This window comes from Centroberyx gerrardi, chromosome 17, assembly GCF_048128805.1.
Source record: "Centroberyx gerrardi isolate f3 chromosome 17, fCenGer3.hap1.cur.20231027, whole genome shotgun sequence".
Lineage (NCBI taxonomy): Eukaryota > Metazoa > Chordata > Actinopteri > Beryciformes > Berycidae > Centroberyx > Centroberyx gerrardi.
In genome coordinates this window covers 15,733,056-15,757,722 of record NC_136013.1, presented here as the reverse complement: position 1 = coordinate 15,757,722, position 24,667 = coordinate 15,733,056, and the positions used below count along the sequence as shown (strand labels likewise).

General features: G+C 46.9%; 1 protein-coding gene across 1 annotated transcript in view; it reads right to left on the bottom strand.

The window, feature by feature from the left end:
* LOC139931737 (latent-transforming growth factor beta-binding protein 2-like) overlaps positions 1-24,667 on the bottom strand; it is an 82,966-nt gene that overhangs the window by 7,908 nt on the left and 50,391 nt on the right. The window contains exons 12-30 of the mRNA XM_078289414.1: positions 23,277-23,633; positions 22,422-22,444; positions 22,155-22,191; positions 21,500-21,595; positions 20,457-20,582; positions 19,184-19,312; positions 18,854-18,973; positions 18,311-18,430; positions 15,833-15,952; positions 15,510-15,632; positions 15,038-15,163; positions 14,682-14,807; positions 14,357-14,482; positions 12,026-12,151; positions 11,567-11,686; positions 9,291-9,410; positions 8,485-8,613; positions 1,711-1,839; positions 1,123-1,257 (exon numbers count right to left, since the gene is read on the bottom strand). Coding sequence (XP_078145540.1) covers positions 1,123-1,257; positions 1,711-1,839; positions 8,485-8,613; positions 9,291-9,410; positions 11,567-11,686; positions 12,026-12,151; positions 14,357-14,482; positions 14,682-14,807; positions 15,038-15,163; positions 15,510-15,632; positions 15,833-15,952; positions 18,311-18,430; positions 18,854-18,973; positions 19,184-19,312; positions 20,457-20,582; positions 21,500-21,595; positions 22,155-22,191; positions 22,422-22,444; positions 23,277-23,633 — 2,388 coding nt within the window. The remainder of the gene's footprint in view (positions 1-1,122; positions 1,258-1,710; positions 1,840-8,484; positions 8,614-9,290; positions 9,411-11,566; positions 11,687-12,025; positions 12,152-14,356; positions 14,483-14,681; positions 14,808-15,037; positions 15,164-15,509; positions 15,633-15,832; positions 15,953-18,310; positions 18,431-18,853; positions 18,974-19,183; positions 19,313-20,456; positions 20,583-21,499; positions 21,596-22,154; positions 22,192-22,421; positions 22,445-23,276; positions 23,634-24,667) is intronic.

Below are 24,667 nucleotides of genomic sequence, written 5' to 3'. Positions count from 1 at the left end.
TATAATAGTGTGATGATGTGATACTTTATTGATCCCTATAGGGAGGTTTTCTTTTCACCTGCCCCCCTCCACAGGGAGGTCAGAGGTCAGGCTCGGCTACAGAACAGCACTGCTGGAACTGGTAGGGATTCAGTGTCTTGCTCAAGGGCACTTCAGCAGGGCGGAGTCTTGCTGATACAGGGGCTTGAACCCGGGGTTGATCAAAGGGCGGCCTCCCTACTCACTACACCAGCCTGCTTACCACAGATGTAATGCCATAACACTCCAGTAGCATGTTATTACACAGTAACAGTGTCAAGTTCCCTGTGCTATTCTTCCTCCAGAGTGTCCACATGCCTCCAGCAGGCAGTCCATACCCTCGCCTGCCACTGCTGAGCCTGCTCATTTGTCCAAAGGCATGGGCTCAGGCATTCACCCTTAAGCTGCCGGCTTAGCCAAATGGAAACACTGGCATGTGAGTCAACACACCATTCACTCTCACATGATTGATTAACGCACGTCGAAAGCAAACAGCGGAATGTGGCGAAAAGGTACACAAAGGCATAGCTGGGGTTTAGTGCCCAGGCAGAAGAAAAAACATCCCCGCTGAGGGCGCGCCGCTTAATAATGTAAATATGCCCCATTCGTGTACACATACGCAGATCAGGCTGGAGATGTGATGGTCATTCCATGACTAAAAGGGCTTTTCCCTTCATTTTACGAGTGTCTTACGCATGTCAGTAACCTTCACTCTTGAGATCATGTTAGTGTAGGAGAGAGCAATGTGTCCATGCTGCTAACTGCCAATAGCTACACCTTATCCTTGTTTGCCTTGGTGGGGAAATCGTGGAGCTCTGATGGAGGAGTTTCTACCTCATTTGTCCAAGAGACTGGACTAATACAAATTTCGTTTTGTAGCCAATCCACCCAACCCTAATCTATAAAACAAATGGAGACAACCTCCGCAGGTCAAGAGATACTGTATGGGACGTGGTGTAGCTCCACGTCCCACATCCACCTCGTTAGCCTGTTGTTTGGATAATGAGAGACGGCTCATTACAGCAGGGAAAACTCCGTCTCCCAACGATGGGATGGAGAGTTAAGTCCCGTGAGTCGCTGTGAGCGCTGTTCCTGCTGCATTACCCAGGGAGCGGCACTGGTTGGTGAGGGGATCAAATTCCTCATTGTCGCTGGGGCAGATGCACAGGAAGCTGCCGTCAAAGTTCTCACACAGGGCCTCCCCGCACAGCGCCAGGCTCATCTCACACTCGTTCACGTCTGAGAAAGACAGGAGAGGAAAGGAGGGGAAAGGGGTGAGGTCAACGCAGGGATATGGGAGCACGCACGTGCACACAGGTATGCATGCAGCAAGCACACATGCAAGGTCATGTGTGGCCAAATCATGGAAAATGGCCATCGCTATTAGAAGAGTTCTATTCCTCACTACATATACAAATTAAGGAAAATAATCATTACCTGAAGTCCATTAGTTTCCTTCTATCCCTTAAAAAGTACCACATGTTCCAAATTTGTGCTATCAATCATTTTGTAAGAGTAGCTGTCACTCTCTGTGTATAAAATGCTGAAAGCTGTTGAAATGAAAATATTCAAAACGATCAGTTTATTGCTATATAAATGTGACCAAATGTCACAGTAGCACGCAATAGTTATGCAGGAATGTGCAGTGAGCCTAGCCATCATGAACATGTTTACTGGAGAGCAGTTACACACCGACACATCTGCTGGTGTCTCCTGGTGGGTTGGTGTAGCCTTGGTCACACTGGCAGCGGAAGGAGCCGTCGGTGTTCTCGCAGAAGCCATGGTTGCCACAGATGGTCTCGTTGACACACTCATCAATATCTGAGAGGCCAGAGGAAACAACGGTGAGCGCATTGCATTACATCTTACATTACAATGTCGCACTCCAAGATGGACTGTTTCATAGAATTGGCCTGCTAAAGACTGCGCTGCATTACTAAAATAAACATTACTACCGCTCTGAACTTACAATAATAACAGCAATCACCGCCATCATAACATGTCAGAAGTGGTGCATAGATAGGACCAATCATTTTGGAGGGTTTTCAACTTCGAGGGCACCCAGATAATTGAATTTAGTCCATTATACTGAGTATGATGGTTGTCAATCAACTAGGTGAGTCTGTAGGAGATGACTTCCTCTCGGCATGAGCACAGTGTGTTGGAGTGTAGCATGCATCTGGAAAGCTTCAGAACGAATGCCCTTTGGTAGGGTCAATGGAGTGAGAAGTGACATGTTGCTCATAGGGATATTGGGATTATGTAAGAGAGTGGTTTACAGCCTTGGTGGGGCCTCAGCTTTCACCAAGCCACTTCACAGGCATTTGAAGAAAGATGGCTGTGGGTAAATAACATTTTGGTTTGGCATGAACAGACTTTTTGAAAGAGTCCTGGCAGGAATTGCTTTCCACGCTGATCGATGAATCAGTTTAAACCTATTTGCACATCTCACGGAGTTCCCCATCAAAACCAACATGGTACTATGAAAGGATTCTGAGCAAAGGGGCTTATTTTAGGCCCAGAAGGGTGGTTAGGATCCAAACCTGGCAACCCGCATTGGCAATAACTCAAAAAAAGTTTAATAAAATCAGGGGAAAGACCCTGCTATGTGTATATGTCAGTACACATGGAGAGATATGGAAGTTGAGGCTGTTAACACTGGACCGTATAACACTAGCGCTGATTCCCTACCACTCGCTGTTTAAAGGCAACATTTGTTAGCAATTTCGTACATACATAATTTAGTATTTCTTGGCATCTCGTGTCTAGTGCAGGGGCCAAAGACAGATACCGTTGAAGGGCAAGGCTGATTATAATTGTTTAAAAAACAAACAGAGAGTTTGATGATCACAATTCAGTCATCTGTGTCTGTTCTCTGGTCAGTTTGATCAACCACTGGTCAATGTTAACCTGTATTTTGACGAGTCACCAGGTCTAGTGACATAACCACCGATCTCTGTTTTTCAACTCTACGGAACTGTACATCTTTAGTGAGCTGAAAACATGCTGGCTTGTTCTAAAGAGCATAAAGGTCGATACAAAATGGCATATTCACCAGTTTCAATCTATGCCTGGTCTAGCAACCTTTGAAGGGAAAGTTATAGGGAATTTGATCAACAACTTATGTTAGCTACCGCATGCTGTGAGGTTTCCTTTCAACTTAGACATAAAGAAAAAACTGAATCAGCAAATACTAATCAGCCAGGGATGTAGTTAGGCCACTGCTTCTGCATTTTCTGCAAGTCATCAGGTTAGGAACATTATGGCATACAGGCCTGTCATTTGACACGGACAGTATTGATATGATTAGAGGACACACCTCTATATCTGTCTGTCATATAAAGTATAAATATTTGTTGATGTTTCATAACAAAGCTGTTTCCATGATTAAAGAATCAACTACAGAAACTCAGCTGACTGAAAGAGACTCTTTCAAACATAGGAAAATACACAGACATTACGAACAAACAAGTTTGACATCGACATTACATTTACATTCTCGGCAATTACATTAAACAACACCATACTTGTAAAGCTCACTTCGAATTTGTCTGTCCTATCAGAAATGCTTACACATCATTTGGGAGTATGTATGGAAGTCTAGTGGCGCCTCAGACATTCAAAACAAATTGATTCATAGAGAGTGGAAAGCAATGACATTCGCATATTGTCTAGGAGCGTTTTAGTTTGCCTCTGAGCACTCATACACACTGTATCAGTTAGAGAAAGGACGAACGTGGGCCAGAGAAACCACAGAGCCATTTGATTTGAACAGAGGGCTTAGCCAGGGCCTTGTCTTCCATTCCAACACAGACAACTGCATTCTCTGGCTAGTCCTCCGTCAGTGTTCCTGTCCTGACTTGGCCACTTCCCTAACATGCCTCAGGGGTCAGAGACATGGGCTCCCACAAGCTAATAAAACCGCCTGAGACAGAATTGTCTTTGTCATTTGAACAACCTTACGCAGAAAATACCCCAAAGAACCCAAATTGCTAGAATAGACTTGTGGGCTCAAATGGCCGCAAAATGAAAAGAGAATGGATGGCAGCGGGACACATACTGAAAACCGCCAACCCATGAGAAAACCGCCAACCCATGAGATTTGCATTTTGCAGCTGAGGATGAAAATGCTCAAGTGGTGTAGTTATGAATACTGTGTTTTTTGGATACTGTGACAAATCACATGCGATTCAGAAAACATATCGGACAAGAATATTGCCGCAGCTCAATCGAGAGACTATACTGACGCACAGTAAGGTGAAGTGTATTGTGTATCGACGTGTGAGGAACATTTCCGCAAGTGTGAAGAGCTTAAGTGGGGTTAGGAATGCTGGAATGACAGCGGCAGCCAGCTGGGAGGTCTCCGAGGAAGGTAATGGAAGCTCTCAGCTGCTACATGAAATAATCAGCGTCTGCGGTCAGCTTTTCATCCATCTGAGACACGGAACAAAACGTGTTGCGTACCACATGTGTAGCTAGCGATGCGATCAAGCTATCATCTCAGGGAGGAATGAGAGCATCTGGGCCAAAATGTCTTTAATGGCTTTTTTCTGTGTATCTGACTTTGGTAGTTGCCGGAGTAGCCTACTTAACCGGCCAATTACATCTGTCTATATCCAGGGAGAGAGTTAACATGCTAATCACAGCATTAATGGCTTGTGGGAAACAATGAATAATGCATGATGGGGTAGCTCCACCAAGCGCTGGTCTTCTCTCACACCAGCAGGACGTTGCCTTTCCTCCTCTTTCCATGTCTTAACCGGTTACGTCAGGACACATGCAGGGCTGTAAATTGCCCGGAGGGAGGAACAGAGGTGCGGAAGAGGGTGAGGAGTTCAGTTCAGACGGGAGGTGCTGAGCTTACGGGGCGACCCGGACCATTAGGCACCCCTCCTAATGGTCTGACCCAGGAGGACCTGCTTCCTGGATCCGGTGATGTGGGGGGGGATCAGGTGGGTTAAGTGGGGGTCTGTGCCATGTGCTAATATGGAGCACATGGTGGTGGGCCACAAGCCTATAGGAAGCAGTGACTGTTTGCTCACCCTCTGCAGCCCACACTCCCCTATTCTCTGGGCAACCCCTGGTCTGATTGGACCCATATGCAGAAGTTACTTAACACACGACTGGACAGGGATGAGGTGAGGGTGTCTCTTTACAGGGGAGCGTGTTTGAGTGTTTTATCTGTCATCCTATCTACGACCTGTCTCGACCTCATCCACTACAGAGGTCAACCTGTCTTATAATGTGTGCACGCCCGACCAAGAACATCACCCTACATCTGGACAAGAGCATGAGTAATCACACATGGTAAAGCCGTCACATTTCTATACGTTTGCTGGGGTGGGAGGTTGGCAAGAGTGTAACCACAGACAATTTCCGTCCCGGGGCATGCCTTATTAAAGACAAGGCATAGCTACAGAGAATTTATGGGCACAGTGGTGAATTGAAGCTTTAAAACAAAGACCGGGTCCAAGGAATACACACCGTAACACAAAAGTACACGCATACACACACACATGCGCACACACACGCACACACACACACACAGCCTTTCTCACATGCCGTGCCCACAGGGGCCCAGTGTACGGCATCATGGCAGGGCTGAGTGCAGCCTTCGTGGCACAGTTGCGGCTGACGCTCTAGCGCGGAAAAAACCCTGTTTTTTCCCTTTTGTATTATGACCACTAAATCTAAATGAGTGCAGCAAGCAGAGCCAAAGACAACCGCTGCCCCTTCGAAGGCCGGTGAGTAAAAATAAAACAACGCCCCTCACAGAAACTGCAAATTACAGCGTCTGGCCTCTTCTTAAATATTTGATGATTTTTACAAGCAGACAAAAATGCCCCGGAGTAATTGAGCTCCCTCCCCGGACTCTTTATTGGGGTGACGGCAGCATCTCCCACAACTTCCCATCGTGCGGTGGAACAAGCCGCTATTGTGTGTAGCGCTGGGCTGCTGAGAGGGTAAGAGGGCTTGGTTCTCAAGCCCAGGCCCCAGGCTGATGGTGCAAGGGGCGGTGGGGGCTGTGAGTCAACGCTGAGCTGTGTGAGTGTTTGTTGTGAGGCCTAGAGAGCACGAAGGGCTGGCTGGCGTCACAACAAAGCAATGGGAGAAAAATGGTCAGACACGGTCATAATTGGGCATCCATATAGACAAGCGGAACCGGGAGTGTTATGGTGCTCTGGGGTACAACTTGAAGCTTTTTCAACCAGGTCCAACCTAGATGTAAGATTTCATCATACTCTACACGGCACGATGTCCCTAGTTAAGCTCCTGTCTGGTAAGGGAGCCCATGACCTAAAGCTAGTGTATCTATACAGTTACACAACATGGCAGTGGAGAAGCCCTGACACAATTACCAGCGGCATATATTTACATCACGCAATGATGAGCACTATGTTGATGAGCTGACTAGCAGTGTGTGGTTCTGAACACTAAGGGCAGCATTTCTGTAACGGCAAATGGCAAGGCATTGCGCCAGCGAAGTGACATTTTCATTGGCTGCACACAGGTTTTTTTCTTGCCTGCACCTGTTCGGTATTTTGGTGACTTGCTGTGAACTTTGCACTTGAACCGCCCGCCTGCTCAGAGCAGGTCAAACGTGCATAGTGCTATTTTTGTGGCTTTACCAAGCGATGCGCACATGAACAGATCCTATTCAAAAGCTTACCCACCCTTTTTGTGGATGATATATTGGCCAATTTGACTTTCAGCTCCAGACTGTTCTCTCCAAATTGTCAGAGCACCGTGGCGCAGAGTGCGCTGCTTTCAAAGGTAAGGAAAAGAGGTGATTTGATTGGACATGCCGGCACCAGCCCATACCACACCTACTGATAATGTATTCCTCCTAATCCCACTCCGATTCCAACTGTGGTGATTCCAACAGGTGCGCTGTGCACTGCTGGTCACAAAATTACCAAACATCAGTTACCACGCCTTGTCCACCCGTGCCGTGCACCTTTGGCTACACTTTGCACCATGCAACAGAAGTAGAGTCCTAACGGAGAGGAGGTGAGCAGCTGGTTTCAATCTGGGCCCTACCTCACAACAGGCCCCTGCACTCTTAAGCTGGTGCCAGACAGACAACATCATAAAGTCCGGAGTGAGGAGATGACCATACGTAGCTGGTGTGGGGGTGGGAGGTTAGAAGGGGGGGGGTTGGTGCTCTGTCATTGATCTGCAGCAGCAAATTTTCCTCTGCTCTTGCTGAGAGTCAAATAAAAACTCAGGGTCATGAGAACATGGGAAGCTGCACTGCTTTGAGTGCATCTCTACAGCCATTACGGTCTCTGATTCGCTTTCTTTTTCTCTTACACACTCGCAAGCACACACACACAGCTTCCATCTGCTGTCCAATACATCATTCCAGTCTGATGCTCTCAGACTGCTTTCCCCACCTCGCCTGTCACTCTCCGGCTGCTGACTGTTGGAATCCCGTCTTGATATGAGGAAAATATTTGGCCTTGTGTTTTTGTCCCACATAGGGCTCTAACAAAATAGGCTTGATGTTCTATGGTGCTAGAACAAGCAACACTGCCTTACAAAACGAAAAGTGATAAACGTTGTGCAACAAAACCATATTCATATTTCTGTAATGCGCACGCACACACAAACCCAGCCCAAGGTGTCCACCCCTGCCAGTAAACACATGAGGCTCCGTGTATTCTGGAGGTCATGGAGATGGGACTGTTGTTGTTGGCCAGCTGTGGGTCCAGATGTAGCAACACTACGCCGCCCAGCCAGCCAACCCAGGTGACTGAGCTGTTCCATAGAGGGATGAGGAGGTGAGGGACCATCCAAGCTGGCCTGGAGTGGATTGGGGTGGATTGGGGTGGACTGGGATGAGACGTCCTATCTGAGGACAATCCTATCCCCCTTCCAAAGAGGAACAGTGGTGATCAGGTTCCACCCAGTGTCCCTGCCAGAGGCCCTCCATTAGCTCCATTGTCTGGAGGATGAGACCAACTGCTATTATCAGCTGGCCTCACACACACTGCCTTGGATGACAGTGCACTCCTCTTTCTAAAGTGCCCCAATTTCAAGGGCCATTTCCCCTCGCCTCCCCCATGGCCTCCTGCCCAGGAAGACCCAGAGTACCTGATAGCTTTTGATTCACATGAGCCTCTTTGTCTGTGCGTGCCAAATAGATATCACTATCTATGCAGAGAGGGAGGGCTCTGGAGAGTATGCAGAGTGCTGCTTTCAGACTAAACCCTACCCTATCCTCAACTACTGCCCAAGGTGAATGAGGAGGGTAGTGCTGCCTGTAGCTGTTAAAGGTAAATTCAGCACCGAGACTCCAGATATCCAGATATGTGAAGAAACAGTCCTTTGAGGTAGGTGTACACAATCTGTCGCTACAGGCCTACAGACGTTTTGTCAACATCTCTGAATAGCATCTGCCTGGCTTCGAGTCACAACATTGCGTCTACTATATCTTTAACTGTACTCAATTTGACCACTCACCACAGTCAGCAGTCTCCTCTCCATCCAGGCCAGGCTGGCAGCCCATGAAACAGCGGTAGGAGCCGATGGTGTTCTCGCAGCGCCAGGTACCACACACTGAGCTTCCAAACTCCTTGCATTCATTCTGGTCTGTGCAAAGAGAGAGACAGATGTTGGTTAGTATCTAACAAACGGAGGCACATTCAAATGCTACCACATGTGGAATCAGACACGCACAGACACACACACACACACACACACATACACATACACACTCATATTCCCTCCTCTGCTCCTCTGCTTCCAGTATAATGGCTGTGTAGCAGGAGTCGGCCAGGAGGCCTGTGGTGTAGCTGTCCTCAGTAAGCACAGCAGGCAACGGGAATGGCCAAGAACAATATTATCACAGCAACCAAAGAACTTGTGAAGGAGCTAAAGGGAGACGTTCCAGAGGGAGAAACACCTCCAGCTCACAATGGGGTCATTCATACACCCCCAGGGGGAGAAGGAGAGCGGGGCTCCAGCCATGTCATGCAGGCACCCCTCAGTCCTCACCATGGAGGAAAGCCTCTAAGCCAGGCTTGGACACTTTCGGCGGAGCCCAGTCCCCACTGACGCATCAACGGCTATATATAATCAATCATAGCCAACCGTGCTATACCGGGTACGCTCAGACCTAAATGTAGCGTGACGATCAAACAACTAACGCTGACATGTTGGTTTACTCGGAGAGCAGAAGCCTGAGGGCGGAGCCTTGGCTCAATAATCACCATTACATACTCAACAGGACATCACAAGGGAGTAAGGGCTCCTTTTTTCTGTCTCACCTTCGCAGTCAGCTGTCTCCGCGTTGAACTTGAAGCCAGCCTCACACAGGCACAAGTAAGAGCCGTCGGTGTTGAGACACTGGCCTCGGATACACACTTCTCCACTGCATTCATCCACATCTAAGAGAGAGACAGAGAGACGGAAAAATAATTAGAGAGAGAGACAGAGATAATTGGAGAAAGGGAGGGTCAAGATTTGTTGCATATTGATTATTGCTAAATATCCCCATATATCCTCTGTCTTCATTAAGTCCACAGGGAATACCACTCCTCCTCATAAGTATCACAAAAAGAATGCATGTGTAATCAAGCGCTTGTCTGAACACAAGATGCATTGGCCATTTGGAGCACTTAACGGTATACTGGCAAACAGGAAATGTGAAAAAAAAAAGCATCTACCTCAGCTTTTCAGGCTGAGGACATTCCCTTTGACTAGTAAAAATTAATAATGAAGGCTGCATGCTTGATTAACTGTAGATTGGTGGATAATTGCAGCATTACAACATAACTTGCAAGGTATTTGGACCCGGGGTAAAAGGTGGGGGGGTGAGGCAGGGAAGCAGGGAAAATTCATCACAAGGGAAAAGCCCGTCTTTGTTTTCCAACATTTGATAATGAGATGAATCTTTCAGAGTCTACACAAAGGCGCGTTTGCAAAAAAAAAAAAAAGGGAGAACAAAACAATACTTCAGACTGTAGGTAAGCACATAAATATGTTGTGAGTGGATAGCTTTGGAATCAATTCAAGGACTTCAAAGCCTTTATTGAATGGCACAGCCGTGCTATGGCACGTGTTGATTTAGATGAAATTTAGATGTGTTTCAGTTCCCTGTCATTCCTTTATTATGTATGCTCTGTTTTTGCTGAAAGACCCGTCTGCTCAAGGCCAAGCATCATTTTGGCCTCACCTGACAAAACCCATCTTTCATCCCCATAAACCCACATGCCCTCATCCTCCCTCCACCTCTCGCTGCAGGGCCCAAGTCAAAGGGGTCTGGCTTTCATTGTGTCAGCACTGTACACACAATGGCAGACTGCATGAAAATATACGACAACTGCTGATTTATAGGATAATTAAAGCCCAATATTTGCTGTGGCAGGGGGCCAAAGTGCCTGATACAGGCAGGGCAGCGTTTGCTCAGTGTGTTGTGGACGCTGTCTGCTGCTGCAAGGCCAAAGCCTGGTGGGAGAAGGTACAAGGTGCAAGGACTGACCATGGTCCCTTCAGTCTGCCTCACCCATCAACGGACCATGTCAGCCTGTTGCAGGGCGCTGGCCTACGTACCTGCTTCACATCATGACGGGATATTTCACTGCCAAATGTTTTGTCATTTATTTTACTTCACCTCTTAGTTGCAAACCACACCAGCAATAACACTGATCCAATTCTGACATTCTAGCCCAAGTTATCTCATATTATTTCATAAGTATTTTGACAGCAAATGCTCCGGTTTGCTGAAAGGAAAAGCTCCTCTTCTCTAGCCAGTGATCAAGCTTCATTTTTTCCCCGTTGCTGTGACCAGTGGGTCATTGGGTGCGGCTGGAATAACATCAAACTAATGTCCGAGCTGAGAGAAAGAGAGGTTAGCTGAGAGGGAGCAGTGAGACGGTTGATGTCAGGCCATGGCCCATTACACACAATGGCTGGTCTGAGCACCCATGCCAAGGGTCCCAGTGGACGGGCTCGCACACCACCCAGCCTGGCACTCTGGCTATGTAGGGTGGGGGGGAAGGGTCAGTCGAGAGACAAATGAAGGGATGATAGGGTGAGGACACTGCCTGCCTGACTGCACTAAATACACACACACAGGCCAGCCAACGAGCTTTCTGTAAAGAGGCTTTTCAACATAGGCAATTTGGGCTAAAAACCGTTATTACATTATTACCAACTTTCTCCAACTGTGAGTTTACCTCACCCAATTACACAAAGCCCATAAAATAATCTGAAAAAAATATTTCCCATTGCTGTTAGTGTTTCTGCTGTAGTCCCTTACCTTGGCAGCCGATCCCTCCAGTTATGGTGGTGTACCCATCAGGACAGATGCAGATGTAGGAGCCCTCAGTGTTCAGACAGTCTCCCTCTCCACAGATCCCCACAATGGTTAAACACTCATCAACATCTGTCACACAAACACACACATATACACACACAACTGTACCAAAATGCTAACATGGGGTAAACCACAAGTAATGGTTATCCGCATCCCTTGACCGCTAATGATGTGTGTGTGTGTGTGTGTGTGTGTGTGTGTGTGTGTGTGTGTGTGTGTGTGTACCTCTGCAGGACATCCCATCCACCAGCTCCAGCCCAGTGGGACAGGAGCAACTGTAGGAACCACGGGTGTTGGTGCACTGACCTCCCACACACAGGCTGGTTTCCTCACATTCATTGACGTCTGGATGACATATATCACACACACATACACACACGCACACACACACACACACACACACAGACGTCATGAGCATGACACATTCACACCAGCTGTAAATCATTGGGCCTCAATTCAAATGTGCCCAAGGTTGTCATCTACATGAAGAGCTTCCAGACCACAGAGAATGTGTCAAAAACGTCATGCGTCATTTACATGAGTTAAGTAATGACTTATTCCCACTGTGTCTTAATTCGCTGGAATGGATGACGACGAAAATGATTGCATAGCCATCATAAATATCAGTGACCACAGACCCTTGAGGATATATTTACACTGTGGTAAAGGCACAGTTCACTGTACCTTCGCAGGAGAGGCCGTCGGACGCCACTGTGAAGCCCGGGTCACACGTCATGCAGGAGAAGGAGCCCTCTGTGTTGGTGCAAACACCCATGGGGCACACGCCTGGAGTCTGGCACTCATCGATGTCTGAGAGATAGAAGAAGGAGAAGAAGAAGAAGAAGATGATGAAGAAGAAGAAGAAGAAGAAGAAGAAGAAGAAGAAGATGAAAAATAGCCATGAAAAAATGAAAAAAAACGTGGTAAAGGCACAGTTCACTGTACCTTCGCAGGAGAGGCCGTCGAATGCCACTGTGAAGCCTGGGTCACACGTCATGCAGGAGAAGGAGCCCTCTGTGTTGGTGCAAACACCCATGGGGCACACGCCTGGAGTCTGGCACTCATCGATGTCTGAGAGATAGAAGAAGAAGAAGAAGAAGAAGAAGAAGAAGAAGAAGAAGAAGAAGAAGAAGAAGATGAAAAATAATAAGAATAATATAAAGAAGCAGAGGAAGAAAATGAAAAATAATAACATTGATATAAAGAAGCAGAGGAAGAAGAGGAAGAAGAGGAAGAAGAAGAAGCAGAGGAAGAAGCAGAAGAAGAAGAAGTAGATGAAGAAGATGAAAAATAATAACATTGATATAAAGAAGCAGAGGAAAATGAGGAAGAAGAAGAAGAACAACAAGCAGAAGAAGAACAAGCAGAAGCAGAAGAAGCAGAAGCAGAAGCAGAAGAAACATATGAAGGAGAATGCATCATCATAACATATGAAGTAAAAGGTTAGCTACAGGTTATCAGCCTGAGCAGACAGACCTCTGGAGAGCCCTCAGTTTGCTAGTTTCGCCGTCTTATCTGTTTAAAAATTATTAATGGCAGAGTGTGAGTCAGCCTAACGTACTGCCTACCATACAATAAGCAAAGCCCTCTTTATTAGCTTGCACTGACAGTGTTTTATTAAAAAGGGTGGAAAGATAAGTATGCAGGACGGGCATCGAATCCAAAACAGCAAGCTATTACAGGTGGCGTATAATTACTGTATCTACAAACAGTCACTGGCTCACTGTTATGTGATCATTGCAAATTCCTCGACCCGGTACAGATTGTATTTCTTAAGGAGAAAATAGTGCGGGCCATTGTTAAGTCATTGAGACGGCTCCATTTTGCCTTTGGGTCAACACAGTGAGTTCAACAGGGCGCGCTGGCTACGTGGAAGGCAGGGGAGTGGTTGACTTCATTTCAAATTAAGCCTTTTAATATTTTCCATGGCATCAGAGACTTCCATTAAAATCCTATCAGAGGCCGACTTGGACTTCAGCTTGTTTTGTAAAACTTTTTCCCAGCGCAAAGACACATATCAGAGGGGGATCTTCCTCTCAGGCTGGATCCGCACTTCCATTCAAAAACATACTGTATATAACTAACTGGGGCCGCGTTTGAATCCTTTTAAATAATCATTCCTTTTCTCCTTCCCATGAAGTCATGACAGATCTAACCTCCCTAGATTCGTCTAAGCAGCCGTTTCTCTGCATTGATCTCATAAATCATGTCATGACAAATTACTAGGCACTGTAAAGATTTAGTTTAATCAAGTTCTGGGTCTTGTGCAGTATGCATTCCTTTTTACTGTGGTCTTTACTGTGGTCCAGTGTTTACCATAGTGACAGTTCTAGCTGTCCTATGTGGGTAGGTAGATTGGTAGTCTTTACCCTCACAGCCGTAACCATCTTCAGACAGTTGCAGGCCGGCTTCACAGCTCCAGCAGGCGTAGGATCCTGGGGTGTTCTTGCACAGCTGGCCCGGGCACATGTTAGCCACCGAGCACTCATCCACATCTGGACACAAACACATGGACACATCATAGCACAGATTACCATCTCTGGCTTCAAATAAATAAAGCCCGCCAGTTCCAATCAGCTAGATCGGTAATCACTGGAACGAGGCTAATTATGAATGTCGACGCCTCTATCTCTCCAGCTGAGCTATCTGCGGGACGCTTGCCTGACATCATTGAGTTCTATTTGGGAGCGGGTGTCTCATTGTGTTGAGCAAGGATCAGATGAGCGGTGCCAGAGGCGGAGGGGTCCAGGATCCAGCTATGATGTGATGTCTAGGAGGAGTATTTTGGGATTTTGAGCTCAGAGGAAGGGGCTTTGTGTCCTAGCCGTCGCACCTGATGCCGTTTACACACAACCTGAACCGGCTGGCAGTATGGGAGACGCACGCAAAAGCTCAGCGCGATGCTCAACAGAGCTGGCACATGCGAGGTCTGACGTGTTCAGCTGAAACAATAGGCTGATAGATACACACACCTGTGCTCAAGTGCAAAAACAATCACAAAAGCAAAAGCCTCACCATCACACTGCTGTCCATCCTCAGAGACTATAAATCCAGGCTTACAGGTGATGCATGTGAAGGAACCGTGTGTGTTCGTACATGTTCCTTGGGGGCATGTAGCAGGCAGCGCACACTCGTCAATATCTGAACAATGAACATGAACAACAGACTGTTAGACATTAGACTGGGCTATCTCTACAGCCAAGAGAGAAGATCCAGCATTGTGATTGATGACAGACTATTATTGCTATCACCACCAGCGTTTGGGGTTTGAGCCTGAATAAAAGATACATATAGTGTCATGCAGCGGTCCATTTAGATGAAAGGCACTGAGTAATCCAACCTTCACAGAGCTCCCCGTCATATGATATTCTGTATCCCGTAGGGCAGTTCTCACAGGTGTAAGAGCCTTCTGAGTTCAGACAGATCCCATTGGCACAGGTAGACAGGGACTGGCACTCATCAACATCTGGGTGAAACACATGCACAGACACGCATTCACATCACTATGAAACATAATGTGTAGGGGGGAATGAGAATGGTAAAATTAATCAAATTAACAAAGCAGAAGAGTTTCATCATAACCATTTTGACTTGACAAATTGCCCAGATGTGTTGAGTAAGTCTTCAACGGTCTTCAAAGAATAAATGGGTGTTAGGTAAATTTGCATGAAGAGCGCAGCTGAAGATTGGACTTACCTTCACACCTGTGCCGGTCTTGGGACACTCTGTAGCCAGCCTTACACCTGGTACAGGTGTAGGACCCCTCTGTGTTGGCACACACCCCTCCCTGACACAAGTCATCCTGAGCACACTCATCCAAATCTGAAACACCAAAAACACCAAATTTGCCACAAATGGACACTACCTACCAGTGTGTGTTGAGAACTGTAGTTCAGGGTAAATCATTAGACAGCTGATTTCATACCATCGCATCTCAGTCCATCAGCAGATGGTCCAAACCCAGGCCTGCAGCTCTGGCAAGTGTAGGAACCTTCAGTGTTGATGCAAATTCCCGCGGGGCACACATTACCAGTTGCGCACTCGTTGACATCTAACAAAAAGAAATAATTTGCAGACAAGACGTTAGGCTGCTGTCGAGAGAGCTCCACTAGCTGAGAAGCATGCGTGATGAGTTACACCCAACAAGCCTAGATAATCCTTCGCAGACCTTCGCAGGCTTTGCTGTCTGAGGTGGCTTGGTAGCCATGGTTACAGGTGCACTTGTGGGTGCCGTCCAGATTGACACAGCGGCCGTGGAGACAGACTCCCGGGAGCACGCATTCATCCACATCTGGAGGGAAGAGGAGAGCAAAAGGAGGGCCTCAGAAAACAAAGACTACCGCTCACTCTTAGTAGCCTCTTTTCAAACCCGATGGACTTCAACAGGACCGCAAGGCTTCTGCAGTAGCACTGTGGAGAACTACTCACAGAGCTGTTACTGTGATATGGGACATGAATAATGCCTGACTGGTGTTTTGCCCGACAGGTTACCTTGGCAAACGTTGTCCGGTGAGAGTTCGTATCCTTGGAAACAGTTGCACCTATAGGAGCCCTCGGCGTTGACACACCTACCAGGACCACACACTGTTTGGTTCAAGCACTCGTTTACATCTGAGGACAGAAGAGGTCAGGAGAGGACACAACATAACATAAATGAGAGGGTGATTATGAGAGAGATAGTGGGCCATTACAGCAAATAGCAATAGCATACAGCAAAGAAAAATGAAGAATATACCAAATGGGGGTTATATAAAAATATGCAATCGATAATTTCAATGCTTGAACGAGTTGAATGTATGAATGAAAAGTATGGGGGAAAAGATTACAGCATTATTCGGGTATGCAAAATGAAAGCAGTTATTGAATTACATTCATGAATGCCTTTCACTGCCTCAATCTTTTCCACTTCATGCTCCGAGTCAGAACTGTTGACCCAGGAGTAAATAAGTTATATTTGTGGAAAACTTAATGAAGGACCATTGTTTTATAGTGGAATCCGTCAAGCGTTAAACAAAGGTATTGTTTCAGGTTAGGTGTATGCCATGCGTGTTCTTCCAAAATGTGTGTGTGGTGTGGGGAGAGAGAGAGGGAGAGAAAGAGAGAGAGAAAGGGGGAGAGGAAGGAAAAGTATGTGTGTCTGTACGGGAGGAGGAGAGAGGACGTTACTGAGAGGTGATAGAGACAGTCGAAACAGAGAGCTCACACAGTGAAAACACTGGGAGAGAGTCACAGACGGGGTTTTGTTTGCCTAGCCGTGGGTACTGCCAGACGTCTGTCAGTGCGGCCCGATGCTTTGTTTCTGCAATCTCCCGGCATCTCTCCGGCCTCCGCGATAAGCCTTGACAAGGGAATGGAGCTGTTCTCTCTATCACACCAGCAATTAGGCTTATCCACGATGCGGCCAATTGGGCCCAAACTACTGTGCTACAGTCAATTGACTGAAGCAAATACTGGAACCCAGCGCTCATGTTGCCTGTTTTATGTGACTCCCACAGCCCCAGGCATGTACCGTGAGCCTGTTAATGCCAGTGTGGGTGTTCTGAATACAAATATTGACCTCCAGTGTTACCCCCTCATTACAGGGTTGCTCTCAGTTGCTATTTATGCGCCAATATAATAATATAGAATGAATAATAGTGGACTGACAATGAATAAAAAAAAAATAAGCTAAAAAGAGGCTGAAGTGGTGTTTTCTTTGGAGGCAGGAAGACATCATGAGATTTTTAAGTGAGGCCACACATGCCAATGATTTACTTCGATCAGTCATCAGACTCACTGAGAAATCGATTAGAAAGAATCCCAAACACCAACAACTTCCACTAAGTTGATTATCACATTTTCCATTGGCTATTCATTTAGTTTCCCAGGTTTTCACATTTCTGGACTCCTCACCCCAGGAGCTTAAGTTTCCAAACAAATTAAAGGGGTGCAAGGTCACAGAGAGGGGATGTGGCAACACCAGTCAGGCTCTTATGTAACAGGGCCATCTCCAGGTCGGGGGCTGCTAGTGTGTTAGCTTAAACACGTCACAAACCTTATATAGTGTGTCAGCCATTTGTGCATTCAACTCTCATAATCCACAGTGGTGGTTTTACAGTGTGCCACAGACAATGCTATGGGTGAGTGACAATTTGTTTGCGTGTCAGGACCTCTTAGCAGCGGGGAACAAGACCATGTGACCTTCCCATACATCTCCTCAGTCGTCTCACCCAGCCCTGCAGTGCTAATAAAGCCTCGCCGGTCTCCGCTGGGCCCAACAGTACAGTGGCCAGAGCTCTCCAACAATAATAGGCTGTTTGTTCAAGGCTGTGGCCAAGGGAAAATATTTGGACTCTCCCAAATTGAAGTATTATAAACAATCTTTTACAGGGGCCAGTGATATGAAAAGATCAGCAATAACACGGTGAATGTGTTTAAACAATATGGGGGATATGCAGGGGCTGCAGGGTGGGGGGGCTGATATATCATACATGGAAACACTGAACGGACAGATAGGGTGGAGGGCCAGGCGCTGCCCACGCAATAGCCATCATCGCTGTGGTTTTGGGCTGTGATGTGGGCCCAGCAGTAGCCCACATTGGACATAAAACATCCAATATTAAGTCTTTTGAAGCATGAAATGCACTGTAGTTGATGTAACTCCCATGCAGATCTGCAGCCGCCCCATCCCTTTGAGCAAAAAGCCACAAGCACCGAATCTAATTCAGCTCATGCTATTTGGTGAACTGTGCTGTATCATGGGCTGTCAGCACGTCCTTAACGGCACGGATCGTTGCCATGACGCCTTAGTTATTTCTAGCAGTGCCAACCGGGGGCAGCTTTGTCTACATAAAGTGGAGAATGTTACCCAATACAGGAAGCCTTTACACTGTAAGAGGGAAACCCCGCTCATTTCCAGGCAGCGGTCAGAAACGCCCTTGAGGGGGAGGGGTGGTGGTGGGAGGGGGGGGGGGGGGGGGCAGGTCTTACCCACACATCTTCCGTCGGCAGGCTTGAACCCGGGGTCACAGGCCTGGCACTGGAAGGAGCCCGGGGTGTTGACGCACACTCCGCTGGGGCAGGAGGTCGGATCGCTGCACTCATCTACATCTGCTCAGGGAGAAGGTGGGACATTGCAGTGATAATTTGAATAAGTCATTATTAAAACAATGTGCGCATGCACGGATGGATGTGGGTCTGAGTTCACAGATGCTCATATACACGCGCGGATGCACACACACACACGCACACACAAAATCCCTCTGTAATTAGTTGAACATTGTTTTTTTCCTGGCTTAGACCAGAGGAAAATACAACAGTGGTTTTTCTGTAACTGGGCTACACATTAACTCATGGCAGCTAACAAATAGGTCTGGCCAGCATTGTAATATTATGTTAACCTCACTATGGGGTCTGAGTATGTGTGTGTGTGTATGTGTGTGTGTGTGTGTGTGGGTGTGTGTGCGTGTGTGTGTGTGTGTGTATATATGCGTGCAATGCGAGCCAGTGTGTGCTTGCTTCCATGCGTGTCACCTTCGCACAGGCCCCTCCAGGACTTGGCGTAGCCGGCCTTGCATTCACAGGTGTAAGATCCTTCCGTGTTGACACATTCGCCATCCTGGCACTTATTGGGCATGCTGCACTCATTAATGTCTGCCAGTTTGAATGAAAACCAAGGAGAATGGAAAAGAAAGTGACTATTGTGTTCCACAGCATTAATCACCACTGTCTACTTTTTAAACGAACGGCGCTGACAGATGAGAACTTGCGGTTCTGTACTACAGAGTTAGAAGACTACCAGCGGCCCGTGGGGATGAACATCCCTCAGAAACGCGACACCGCCTTCCGCGCTCTCTCCCTCACCTTGACAGAACTTCCTGTTCTGGGTGATGACCTGGCTGTAGCCGCTGTAGCATTGGCAGCTGTAGGACCCGAAGGTGTTCACGCAGTGGCCCTTCCCTTCACATGGGTTCTCCTCACACTCATTCACATCTGCAAGGACAGATAGGGAAAGACAGAAATTTTTCCATCAGAAAAACATTCCTTGAAAAATCAGAAAGCATAAAGAAGAGTTTTTCCATTACTGTCTGATTCTCATAAACTAGCTGTGATACGTAGCGATAATACCATGTTTATAGCTGGAAAATACATATCAGCTTTGCATCATTCATCATTAATATTGTATTCATAGTATTCCCATGATGTCACATGCATTTCCTACCAAAATGGTGCTTTAACATGTGTCATTTAATTATAATCACCTGTTATTTTCCTACCAAAATGGCCGTTTGGTGATGTAACAGAATACTATGAATAGCTACTGACTGTATATATGTATGACTCTGTAAATGACATATGATACATATTACTAATTTGTCATTATTTGCTGTTTTGTTAATCTATAATATTGCATCTTAAGTTTCCTTTTCTCTGTTTCTTTACTTCCTTCTTGCATTTTAATGTATGACATTATATGTATAAATCTATAGAGTCCATACTGCTTTGGCAACATTGTATCCTAACAGTCATGCCAATAAAGCTTATTTCAGTTGAATTGGAATTGACAGAGAGTGAGAGAGAGAAAGAGAGAGAGAGAGAGAGAGAGAGAGAGAGAGAGAGAGAGGCAGAAAGACAGAGAGAAGGAGAGAAAAACGCACAGAAAGAGCAGAAGAGTTCTAGTGTGACATTACATTACGGTTCCACTTCACCACTGGAGACTGTGCACTTTCCAAGCCCTGACTCTGGAGCTGCTCTACAGTACAGGCATTCCTCAGCCATGGGCCCGAGCCCAGCCGAGTGCAGCGGAGGCTTTGGCCGAGGCCCTCGCCGTGAGGTAAGGGATCGCAGCACCGTGGCAGCTCTTTGGACGGCCCGCTCGCTGTTGTCAGGCGTCACAGAGCAGGTCAACATAAACAAACGGATCCTTTTCATTTTGGCCAACTCGATTTCTCTAGGCTTGTGCGCTGGGGAAGCCTTTGGTGCTGAAGACGTGCTCGCGTTGAGATGATGATAGACAGAGCCCCCCGAGGCCTCTGCTGTGTGTGTGTGTGTGTGTGTTTGTGTGTGCACCTCTCTATGAGCGTCCCTCCATCACCCCTGTCTCACTCTCCCTCTCTGTCTCTCTCTCTTGACTTACCGATGCAGTTGGTCTGCAGTGCGCTGAGTTTGTATCCTGGCTCACACAAGCAGGTGTAGCCCGTCTGCACAGGAACACATTTCCCATGGCCACATATGGTAGGAGTGCTGGCACACTTGTCAATATCTAAGAAAAGACACAGATTATACCAAAGGTGTGCAGGTGTGTCAATACAAGACCTCAGCATACACAGACAGATAGTATTCAGCCTATTTCTAGCCTGGGGTTACACAATATCATAGACGCTGTAATAAAAAAAAAAAAAGGTGCATTCCGCCAACACATGTTGTTCTCCATGGAAACTGTCTTGCTGTTTTATAGGTGGGGTCTTGGATGCGAGGACAGGTTTTACAGCGCTGTAGTGTTCTAACAGGTGGTATGGAGCGCTTACAAAGGGGTCGGGGAGAAACAGGCCCGTGGCCATGCACAGCAGAGCCTGTCATTGGTGTTGTTCTTGCCTTTTTCCGTCCAAATGGATTCTGGTAAGGCAGGGAAATTGGATTGGGCTCCTGGGTCTGGCTGAGAGCAACGAACCCAACTATGTCCTCCTCTATAGGATCACTGTAAGTTCTCCTCTCTCGCTCCTTCACTCATTCTGTCTGTCACGCAGACACGCTCTCATCCTCTCTTCCTCCCTTCTCCATAAATCTGGCCCCAGCCCCAGTCGAGACAGCTTCCCCGTCCAAAAGGCACACTCTCTTTGGTTTCTTGCCCTCTCACCCTCTGTGCTGTACAGCAGCCTCAAGCCAACTTGGCTCTGGGAAAAGAGGTCAAATAAAAGCACAATACAAGCTCTCCCCAGCTAAACTCTGGGTAAGCCTGCAAGAATGTCTTATGGGATGTGCTGCTGTACGCTAGCAGATGACAGAGAACATCAACAATGAACAGTCCAACACCATGTTGCTTTTGTGCATGGGTCGACAGTGTTAAGCCCTACAGCTCCATACAGTTGCACCCATCTGTCAATTGGACACTGGTGATTTTAGACATTTTAGATGCATAGAGCCCCAGTGTTTCATACATGGTACTATGTTATGTCTCACCTGTGGCCTTCGTGGCTGAGTCTATGGGGGCTGTGTCCTCTGAATCTGAATCTGGCTTCAGTTTTACGATGGGGGAGTCTGGATCTGGAGAGGTGTCTGTTATGTGGGATAGTGTTGGGGGGGGGGGGGGCATGGAGAATGGAGGGTGATTATCTACAGAGAGAACCACTCACATTGTCACACAGTGAGTTCTCCTTCTGTACAACCTAAATGATATACGGCCTGTTTTCCCAACCACTCCTGCCCTGGCAGTCACTCACTGGGCCTCCTACTGTAGCATGGCAGCTATATATATGATGATCTATGTCTTTCAGCTGGCTAAAAACAGCACCGTGACAGAAATAAATCAACTGGACTCATAGAATGGAGTCAACCTTCAGACTTTGTCAATGTTTTCGCTGGCACAAGGGTAGAGTAGACGAGGGTAAAGACTGCCACTGCTGTGCGGGGGCAATTTATAGAAAACAGATCAGGAGTCTGTGCCTGACTGAAAGCATGGCAAATCTGTTGGCCCTGGAGCTCTCAGATGCTACATCAGTGCCACAAGAGGCATTGGGAAACAGTGTAAAAGCACTATAGTACATTTCCAGGGTGAGTTTACAGACAGTATTTACTGTCATGTGTCTTGAATAAAGCCATGAGAAAGACAAAATACCTGGATACTTCAATGGTGGGTCAGTCACAACAGTTGGCTAGAAAACAAGCAGATATTACAAAGATTTGGGTTAAGTTATGGTCACCATATTCATGTCCAAATGTCTGCTTTTCATATTCATATTCACTGCTAATAAGTGTGTGTATCTACCAAAATGTGGTCTGAATAAGTTATGTAATCATAATAAACCTTGCAGCTGAGATAGCTAGAGCATATCTCTCTAAGATAAACATTTCAAAAGCAGGTTGACAGGGAGGGAGAACTCACCACGCTCAGTATTTCCACATCTGCTGGGAGACAGAAATGAGAAGAAGGTTTATCAGTAGCAAAAGTTGACATTGTGTTCTCATTAACAAGTACCATCACTAAATATCGGTACATATGGGCCCATGTGCTCTTTGGGCACTTGACTTGCAGCTTTGGAGGTTTTATTTCTAATAAAACAAAGCTTACAGCACATTTATCCTCTAAGCCACACAGTGAAGCTTGTATTTGAAAAATAGTGCAGACTACTGGCCATGGAAAAATGCAAATAGAGAGAAGGAAATAGATATCTCTGATAATGAAGACAAAAATCCCTAAATATTTACTGAATTGTCTCCTCAAATAAATCAAAATGCTGCGGCTATGCCAATAAATTATCTCACAAGCATTAAATCAAGAAAAAGTTTCGCAGAAAATCCCGGGGATTCAGATGCTTGACCTCTGTGGATTGCTCCTCTGCTGCGATGCTTAGAGGAGGTGCACTCTGACGGATGGGGGACGTGGATACTCTTTCGCGTTTGTTCGACAGTGGATCAAGTCTTTATTTATGGGGATCAAAACATCCTGTTGATGTTTGGATTCTCACAAAAAGCAAATCCATTTACATCCCTTAAAAAAAAAAAAATCCTATTGTGTAATCACTCAGCTACCCTGCATTGTTTATGCCTTGGGTTGTGGTAAAAATATCCAAGTGGTCGAGCGAATACCATGTTTGGATAACTCCCAGGCCTAAGTGCATAATATCTGCAGTACATTCAGTAGTAACAACCATTCATCTCCTTACCAATCGGAGTAAACATTTATCAACCTTAAAGTCAACATGGCAGAGATTTAGTGTACAAAACATTTTATTCTCACCTTCTGGCTGTCTAGGTGTCTCTCTGGGTGGGTACTCGCTGTCTGGAGAGGGATAGATCGGCTGCTGTGGCTGCTGTGGCTGCTGTGGAGTGTGGGGGTGCAGGGGTACTTGAGGTGTCTCGGGGTACACGGGGTATTGGGGTATTTGTGGGGTTTGTGGGTAGCTGGGATACTGCGGCCCACTGGGCAGCTGCTCTGGCAGGGAGGACGGGGGCTGAGGGTAAGTGGGGCTCTGCTCCTCCCAAGAGCCTCCTGTGCTCCTCAGTTCATCGTCATCCAGCTGTCTGAGAGATATCTGCACATCAGAGCGCGAGTAGGTGTATCCATGACCGGCCGGGCAGATCTCCTTGAAGTGGTCTGCAGGATAGGAAACGTAAAGCAGCAAACAATGAGCCATAGAAAACATTACCTCCATATCCTGCTCTCGGTTCTCCTAAGCTAACATGAAACGCTGCCAGAATGTAATTATGGCTCATATTTCTGTCTGGTGTTCACAGCAATACCATAAGCCATCCGTGTAATACTGTTATGTTGAGCATGCTGTGCTTTACTGTGTTCTGTGAATGGGGAGGTAGGATTTCGGCTGTGGCTGCGGAACTGGCTAGCTGGCAGGCTAGTGACAGCTGTCATAGAGGGCTACCAGAAAGGGGATTTGGAAGGATTGGGGTGTATCTGACACACTCACACACACAGACACACACACACACACAGCCATGCCAGCGGGGGAAGTAGAGGATCATGTAATACTGGCTGACCTCTGAACTCTCTACTGCAGAGACGTGTGAGTGAGAGGCTAATGGAGGATTGGCTGGCGAGATAAAAGGAGGGAGATCGCACCTCTTTGTGTCTGAGCCCAGCAAACCTCAGCGATGGTGAATCCATTACAAGTGAGAAGCACTGTGTCCCCTACCTGACCTGAAACTAGCAGCTCCATGCCAATAGAGTCTGGAATATAGATATGAGTAACGACAGATATGCGGTCACTGTAAATGCCTTCGTGAACGCAGGAAACGTGGATATGATAGGCTACTGAATGATGAATCTAAAGTGGAGGGAAATGGAGCTATATATGATCAAGAGCCACATCACAGGAACCGGAGTAAAGCTGGAATGCAACTCAATGGGCTCCCGTTACCAAGTCACCAGTAATGGGCCTGGCTGCTTTGTACAGAACATGGCTCTAACAGCTTGTCAGGCTGTACAAAAGCCAGCGTCCAAGTAATCAGAAGCTGTGTGTGTGTGTGTGTGTGTGTGTGTGTGTGTGTGTGTGTGTACGGTGTCAGTCCTGGCTGAGCAGCACCATGGAGGTCTGTCCCTCTGATATCTGATCTATGACAATCCCCATGAATCACTGGCCAGTGCGGACACTGTATAAAACCAGCCTCTTTCTC